The sequence below is a fragment of the Haliaeetus albicilla genome, chromosome 9, assembly GCF_947461875.1.
Source record: "Haliaeetus albicilla chromosome 9, bHalAlb1.1, whole genome shotgun sequence".
Lineage (NCBI taxonomy): Eukaryota > Metazoa > Chordata > Aves > Accipitriformes > Accipitridae > Haliaeetus > Haliaeetus albicilla.
Genome location: NC_091491.1, coordinates 338,167 through 346,564, shown reverse-complemented (window position 1 = coordinate 346,564; position 8,398 = coordinate 338,167). Strand labels below are relative to the sequence as shown.

The window sequence follows — 8,398 nt, the reverse complement described above, 5'->3', positions numbered from 1 at the left end:
CAGTCCTGCCCAGAGCGATATGCCTAAGAAACGCATAAATGAGCCTGGGCCCCTGCTGACTCACTGAGAGAATTTATGAACTCAGCCTGAATTTGCATCCCATGTGTGCTTGTGCATAAGTGATGCAGGTATCAACAAGTCTGGATCTGAGAAGTAAGAAGTTACTCAAATTATAGGTCAGCATATGTACATTCTTTCCAGCCATCAGCTTGTAAGATTGAACACTGCTAAAGGTGGATGAGAGGAAAATGGCACCTTGTCGTGAAACTGTTCTGTTTGTTAACATCTTTTAGCGTTTATTGATGTAAGATGCCAAGCAGCAAAGGCTGCTTCACAAGTGTTTACAGAAATTAGCGTAAAGCATCCACTCACTCTTCATGATTAACTTTTCCGCCATTGGGCTCTATGAGTTTCCATTTGTATATCAGAAGTTGAACACCTTCAGTTATCCACGGATGTGTCTGCAATCTCTCGAGACTAAGCAGTTTGTGCTAGCCCTAAGTTCAGTGGCTCAGTGAAGTGAAGGAGAGCAGGATTTAATGCTTTTTAATTTCACTGGGCCATGCCCTGAAAAACACTAAGGTCTCAGCTCTCAGTGAGGGCAATGGGAATTGGTGGCACTCAATATCACAAGGAATTCTGAATTCCTTATTTCCTTCTCTCCTCCACAACAAACATTTTAAAATAAGCTGCTATCCCTCCTGAAGTGGGTGGAAAAAGTACATTCCTAAGGCAAGCTTACACAGAAATATTTTAAATCACAACAGCTGTTGACCCCCCATCGCTTTCACAGTTTTCTGGTGAAACTTTTTAAATGCCTCTCTTGATAAGGAATAAAAATCTGAATCACTCTTTGTTCTTGATCCAGAGTAGCAAGTCACTTTTATTTGTCAATAAAGCTATTGCACTTTCAGTGCCTTTTGCCTAAAGCTGAGCTGAAGCTTCAATGTGAAGATGTGCCTCTATTTCCAGATTTAATCATGAGTGCTGTAGAAAGAGTCTTCTGTAAAACAAACAAAGCCCAGTCATGAGTGTTTTTAAAGTTTCGGTTTTACAGCCTTCCTATGTCATCACTCAGTTGAATAATATAAAAAAAAACCCACAATGCAAGTCAAATAATCCATGTAATTACCATGTACTTACTTTTATTTCAAGACTAGAGTCCTGTAATTCAAAACTAGACAAACCCCATATTTCTCACTTTGGTGCTTTCTCTCTTTAATTTACCAGGAGAGGAAAGTTTTACAGGGAGAAGTAATAACCTCATTTACTGAACCAAGTAGAAAAAGGACATATTGAGAACAACTACTTTCAGTTTCACTTAATTAATTGGACTGAAAGGAAATGATACCATTTAGGAACTGAAAAGCAGAGGGGGATGTTATAACGCAAAGAAAGAAGTGTTAAGATTCACAGTCTGTCTGGGACAGGGTGAGGAAAGAGACTTACTGCCTATGGATCAGTGCAAGATCAACTGGAGGTATTATCTGGCATAATTATATCAATGCTTCTACTGAATATGCAATTTTACTATAGAGAAAAAATAATTTTACTTCTTGTCTTCTGAAACTATACTTTAAGTCTCCATTCAGTGTTGGAGCAGACAGACCTGGGACAGAACATCTGTTCTGTGAAATCTTTTGTGCTGATCTCTGCTTACAGTAGGGAAGGTACCGCACTTCAGGAAGGTTCATAGTAGCATTATTTGAGAAGCACAATACATGTTAGTCAGAGTCAAGAGAGTGAAAACATACTGGCTCTGAAACAATGCTTGCTTAATACAACCTCATGGGAACCCACTGTGTCTTGGAATCTAAAGAGCTTTGTGATATTCTGAGTATTAGCTTTTCTAAACACACTTCCTCTGCAAAATATCCTATTGTTCCTATCAATCCAATATAGAATAAACTTGAATTATTAATTCTATTCTAAATTTCTGAAACTCTGCAGTACCTTTTTCTCCATGGCTTGAGTTTTGTTTCATCCTAGCATTTTTCAAAGATGTCAAACGTAGACATTTGATCTAGAAAAATAAGTAACAGTCATGTCAGAGGGGAATTTAACATTATACTCAATATGCAATCATATTCAGTAGGGAGGCAACTGGGGCCCTTTGTTGGGGTGGAAAATTATCTAAAGCTCCATCTCTGATGCAGCTGAGATATAATCATACTATTTGCTTAGCAGGAACAATATCAGCCTTCAGCAAATAAGGACAATTGCTGAAGACTTTCCAGGATTTCAGCTTAAAATTAATGGCTTGAGTCATGGTTATTATTTTCCTAAAACTCAAGCAGACTATAGGCAATGGATCTTATTTGTGTAGATGGGAGCATAAATAGTCAATGGAATTAACAAATTCCATGCTTTACAGAGAGACTGTACCTATGGCCAGCATTTCAAGAAGCTATGGAATCCAGAAGTGGGCACCAGGACCCCAGGCAGCATTGAGGTAAGTAGTGACTCTGTAGGTATGGCCCTTTGCATGTAGGAGGCCAAGTCCAATGTGTCACTTCTCACCTCATGTTTCTGAAGGGTTGGAAGTGGCAGAAGAATGTTGCAATGGGCACAGGTCACCATCACATCAAAAGACTGGGTGTCTTTAAGAGCTTGAGGTGATGTGGAAAGTCCACCTCTTGTGGGAGAGGGAAAGCCAATCTTTTTGTTCTTTGGGGGTTTAAGCAAGGTTTTGGAAGTCAATGGCTGGCCCCTTTCTTTCCCTTTGGGACGGACATCTTTCCATGCCATTGCATTCTTGGAGCAGGAAGAGGGAGCCAGGGAAGAAGACAACTGTTGTGGATCACTGCTGAGTTTTGAAGTTGACTGGCCAGCAAGAACTTTTGTCATCTCATGAGCTGCACTGCATTTATTCTGTTAAAAGAGAGCATGCATAATGAGGTGAAGATTGGCATTACACCCAACTGTGTGGAACATTGTGATTTGTGACAGATATGAGTCATGGGGAGGGACAGTGGACACCACCTCACAGTGATGCTTCAGCTGAATACTTCGTATCATGAAACTATAGTTTGAAGAGCCAAGACACACTGCCCTTTCTTACCTAATATATAGCTTTTCAGAGAAGTAACCTGGCTGGAAATTAAGCACAGACCATTCTCTTGTTCAGTTTCAGATGTGCTTACCAGATGTTGGGAGTACTGGTCATCTGGGAATGACTTATTGCACTTCTGACAGAGATTGCCACCAGTACCTTCAGAAGGAAAAAAAATGGAGAGAAACACAGTACTGACACTAGTCATCTAGACAAGCTGCTCAGATCCACTTATGGTCACTGGTTCTAGAGAAACACAGAATGCTGATTCCACTGGCCAAGAAGGAATTAGAGCTGTGACTACATTTTGCTTTTGGCACCACTCAAAACCAATCCACCATCCCTTCTCACAAACCTCTGGAAATTTGAATTCTATTCCAGCCCCATGTTTTGTGGCACAAGATGCTTCACTCTGACCCTGGCCTAGCTAATTCTGCTGCTAGGGGGTTTTGCTCTCTATAGTTCATTTTGCCAACCACTGCACCTAGTGATGCCGGTTCTTTCCTGGAATCATTGACAGGATTCATTGATTTTTTTGTCTTGACATACTCTGTCCAATACCTTAGGCCTAATAAGGCTCCTCTCAACTTCAAGAAATCAAGGTATGCATCACTGGCTTTATATATGAAGTAGGAGGAAATTTTAAATCGTATTTTCTCCTGTGCAATGAATAGAAAGAAGAAGAAGTTCACTTATTTTCTGACAGAAGGAATTTCACTTCTAGGATATAAGGGGGGCATAAAAGAACATGGCCACTGAGCTACCATTCAGTGGAACCACTCTGGCTTTACAATAACCAGCATAATAGAAAGCAACACTTGGCCCTTTCACTGTGATTGGTTAAACAACAATCCCCTCCCACCTGGATTACTAAGAATTGTAGAGAAGACAGGAGAATTTTCATTGAGATTTAACAGAGTTGACCCAGTCCATGACAACGAGGAATTTTGCTTACCAGTGGGAGAAATAAATGTTGCATTAGTGGATGCTTCACTGGTTTGAAATTTCACATCCTTATGATAGAACAGACCACTGTTCTGACAAATATCTTTGTGTTCATCCTGGTCTCTGTACATGATATATTTGTTACACTCCCAACACCACTCTGTTCGGCTGGCACAGGTATTCAGGTGTTCCTGCAGCTTGTTGAAGGGCATTTCAAGCTCACAGATCTTGCATTTCATTGCTCGTTTGTGGCATTCCTTGGTCTGCATGTGAATAGAGGAAATTATTGCAAATTTTCTATCAATACTAAAAGAGGGCACTGGGTGAGAGCAATGAGTGACTGTTTAAGAATGCCCTCTTTAAGGGGTATCTACACACCCAAATACAGGCTTAGGTATATTAGGAGTTCACCTATCTAGGCTATCTTTAATTTAGGATGATTTAGGCAATATAAGGCAAAATGGGAATCAGTAGTAGTGAAGATGTTCTGTGTCAGTACAGGTTAGCAACAAAGCACAAGCCCACCCAGAAAATTCCAATACTTCAGCTACCACCACCAGGGGAAGCCTGCTGTCTTCACTGCTTTGGTTCCTTGAAATGGTTAGACTACGGGTAGCACGGACAGGCTGCTCTCACTTCCCAGCCTCTGCCAATTCTTTTGTGTATCTCCTCCTTAGCTGTTTCATTGACTCTCACTTTGTATAAGCACTCCTTTGGAAAAGCAGGTAATATGAGTGTGGGGCAGGATGGAAATGTCTTTGAGAAGCCCTCAAAGAACATCAGCTTGAGGTGCCAAGGATGATAACAACTGGATGGGCAACCACCATGGGGTATACTTACAAGGGGGAAAAGGTATGTCAAAACACTGCAACTGTTGAGAGGTTTAAGTTTCTTCATGGTCCAGGACACGAGTCAGGGATTTACATGTTTTTGCTGTTGAACCCGTTAGTGTGACTCTTGGTGGCTGGTCAAAGGGGTTAGCCTAGAAGGTAAAAAGTACTGCACTCCAGACTTACTTCATGATGTTCCAACTGGTACTGCTGCATGCTTTGGTGACAAAGATTACATCTGACCTGCAAGCAAAACATACAGCAGTTCATTGGGACCATAGGAGGATGGTTAGTGCTTTCATATGTCAATACAACTTCAAGCTGCTGAGATGATCTTCCTGTCATTTTCATCCCAATCGTCAACAAGCTGTTGGTGAATTTTTGTTTCTCTGTCAGGCCTGAACTGTGTTGATTAGATTTTGAGGAAAACAGCTATCTGATGATTCTGCAGGAAGCTGCCATTTTGTGCAAGGATCCAGCTCTCAAAGATGCCCATGTGAAATGCAGTGTGATGTGAAATAAAGACTGTGTATTCAACATTTTGACTGAGGTTTAACTTAAAAGTATAGGTCTGATATTCAGCTAGTCTAAATTACCATAGCCCCTCTGAAAACATAGGTATGCTAGTTTTCTATAGGTTTGCCATGAGAGCTACTCATGTGTTAAGTAACAAATCAATGGAATTGCTAAAACAATAAAATTAGTAAGACAGAATAAAAAGTCATGCCTGTGTATTCATGCTTCAACGTAGTACCTCTAGCTACAGGGTTCTTAATGCTATACTAAAAATGCTATTGCCTCACCATATGAAGAGCTGATAAATTTACTCTGCCATTTCAGTTTTGTTAAAAAAGTGCATTGATGTCATAGCTTTGTACAAGCAAGGTTTATGTCAGATCAGGTACTCTCTGTCTTCCTCTAATCAAATCATTTAACTTGCATGCTCTGGCTAATTCACAAGCACTACAAGCATGTATCCATACCTGATCTGTAATTTGTATTGCTGAGGAAACTGAGATACCACAGTGGAGGCTTTATTCTCTCAAGCTGAGTGTGCAATAAGATCAAAAGGTACTACTGTAACCAGGCCTGAAGGGTCATATCAGACCCTTACAGATTTTCTGGTCAAACAATTACAGAAGTTCAAATCTAGTTAATATAGAGCACAGTACCATGAACATACTACTTCAGGGCTGGCAGAACTTTTTGCCATTTGCAAGAAAACCCTGAAGAACGTGTAGCATTCCTCACCTGCTTGTGTGCTTCTGTTTGATGGTCTTTCATATCCTTTTGGGCAACTGGTTCATCACATTCTGGACAGAGAGTGAGAAACCGCAAGCAGTGGGCCTCATGGAGAGAGAAATTGGCAGCAGACACATCTCGTTTACTACCGAGCACATAAATGGGAGAGAGGGAAGAGTAAATGAGCTGGTGTGGTAGGTTGACCCTGGCCAGCAGCCAAGTACCCACACAGCTGCTCACTCACCACCACCCCACCACACACACAGTGGGACAGTGGGCAAAAACAGGAAGAATGGAAGTGAAAAAATTTGTAGGTTGAGATAAAGACAGTTTAATACTTGAAGGAAAGAGGTGGGGGAAAAAACAAGTGAAGCAAATGACAACACTTACCACCTCCCACAGGCATACCTATGCCCAACCAGCCTTTGAACAATAGCCACCCTGGAAGCAAAAAAACCCCAACACCCAACCCTGTTCTTCTTCTTCTAATGAAGTTTTTATTCCTAAGCGTGAGGTTACACAGTGTGGAGTATCTCTTTGGTCAGTTTGGGTCAGGTGTCCAGGCTGCGTCTCCTCCCAAACTCTTGCTCACCCACAGCTTACTCACTGCAGGGGACAGAGTGGGGAAAAAGAGAAAGCCTTAACAATCTGCAAGCACTGTTCAGCACTGGATAAGAAATGGAATGGATTTCCTGTGGGAATGTGTCATCTCTTTTACCAGAGTTTTTAAGAAATGTTTGGAGGCATCTATCAGAAGTTTTAGGCAAAGTTGGTCTGCCAAGGAGTCTGATCAGTGTGCAGCAACTGCTTTATTCAAAGCATCCCCACCAACCTTTTAGAACATAATGCACAGGCTCTCTTTGTGCGAGGCTAAGCATTGGTTTTCCTTGGTGACCACATAAAATTGAGGCTAAGCTCATGTTTAACCTTCCTAAGTTTGACTTTTTAATTGCAGTGCCTCACAGTCTTCGTTCATATAATTTGCCCAATGGCCTAGCTAGTTGAGACACACCAAACTATGCTATCCTCATGGCCCCTTTCAGTATTCTATTCTATGAGACATGGCCAATTACCCTGAAAAAACGAATATTTTATCACTTAACTGCAAATATAGCAACAGAAAGAAACACCAGCCATGGAGGAAAACTGAGGCAGCTGCTGGGTTTGGCATGGTCCATGCACTGGCTCCTCTGCCAGATACTGCAAAATTACCCACAGTGATATTATGTAAAAAGAGAACGTGCAGCATGGGAGAGGGCTATGGAAGAAATCGCTCCACAGCAAAGTAGCAAGAAAGCAGCAACCTGGAAATGTGAAAATGCATACAAAATATTTTTGTTTACTACTCAATGGCTAGTGTACACCCCTCCTGCCGTGTGGTTCTTCCTCTTCTCCCCGTTACAGGAGACCTAGATAACGTTAAGGAAAATCCTAGAAAACTCTTGAAATCCCCATACTTTGTAGGGGTGGAGAGGAGGAAAGATCTCTTACCAATTTTTGCAGAACCTGCTCTCTTCTGTCATTACTTTTCTTTTTATTCTGCTGGATATCCTTTCTTCTAAGACCAGAGAGGAAAAAAAAATGAAACTGAAAGCCTCTGTTGTAATAACTCCACCCCAAACAGCTGCTTAGCCAAAAATTCTTTAAAGGAGAAACAGCAGCATTGCCAGGCAAGTATTAGTTTTTAGTGTGAGTTCCACCTACAGGTTAGTTCGCTAGTTCTTAGAGGAATGCCCTGGTTTCAGCTGGGTTAGAGTTAATTTTCTTCCTAGTAGCTGGTATAGTGTTATGCTTTGGATTTTGTATGAGGATAATGTTGATAACACACTGATGTTTTCAGTTGTTGCTAAGTAGCGCTTATCCTAAGTCAAGGATTTTTCAGTTTCCCATGCTCTGCCAGCCAGGAGGTGCACAAGAAGCTGGGAGGGAGCATAGCCAGGACAGCTGACCCGAACTAGCCGAAGGGATATTCCATACTACAGACCATCATGCTCAGTATATAAACTGGGGGGAGATGGCCAGGAGGGGTGGATTGCTGCTTGGGCATTGGTCAGCAGGTGGTGAGCAATTGCTTAGTGCATCACTTGTCTTTCTTGGGCTTTATTTCTCTCTCTTTTTGTTATCTTCCTTTTCATTACCATTGTTATTATTATATTTTATTTCAATTATTAAACTGTCCTTAACCTACAAGTTAGTTTTACTTTTTTTCCCCCCGATTCTCCTCCCCATCCCACTGGGTGGGGGAGGAGTGAGCGAGTGGCTGCATGGTACCTAGTTGCCAGCTAGGGTTAAACCACAACAAGGAACTACAGGGTGTCACTTTACTTCT

At 41.5% G+C, this 8,398-nt stretch overlaps 1 protein-coding gene across 2 annotated transcripts; it reads right to left on the bottom strand.

The window, feature by feature from the left end:
* Positions 1–852: 852 nt before the first annotated feature.
* Positions 853–7,706, bottom strand: XAF1 (XIAP associated factor 1). Of its 2 annotated transcripts, none has more exons than XM_009911860.2 (8): positions 7,561–7,706; positions 6,079–6,214; positions 5,014–5,070; positions 4,008–4,260; positions 3,144–3,211; positions 2,521–2,871; positions 1,954–2,023; positions 853–1,003 (listed from the first exon to the last, which is right to left on the bottom strand). In XM_009911860.2, the coding sequence occupies exons 1-8, from the start codon at positions 7,590–7,592 to the stop codon at positions 975–977; spliced, it is 996 nt and encodes a 331-aa protein (XP_009910162.1). In that variant the 5' UTR covers positions 7,593–7,706; the 3' UTR covers positions 853–974. The 2 variants fall into 2 exon arrangements, with proteins under 2 accessions (XP_009910162.1, XP_069646894.1); XM_069790793.1 differs by lacking the exon at positions 7,561–7,706 and adding an exon at positions 6,460–6,478.
* Positions 7,707–8,398: the final 692 nt, after the last annotated feature.

Bases quoted from the DNA above. Each gene is read 5' to 3' on its own strand.
- XAF1 (XM_009911860.2), bottom strand. From the start codon at position 7,592: ATGACAGAAGAGAGCAGGTTCTGCAAAAATTG. The intron at 3,212-4,007 runs GTAAGCAAAATT...TTCCTTCTGAAG, and splicing joins AACATTTATTTCTCCCACTG to GTACTGGTGGCAATCTCTGT. The intron at 2,872-3,143 runs GTAAGCACATCT...CTCTTTTAACAG, and splicing joins ACCAGTACTCCCAACATCTG to AATAAATGCAGTGCAGCTCA.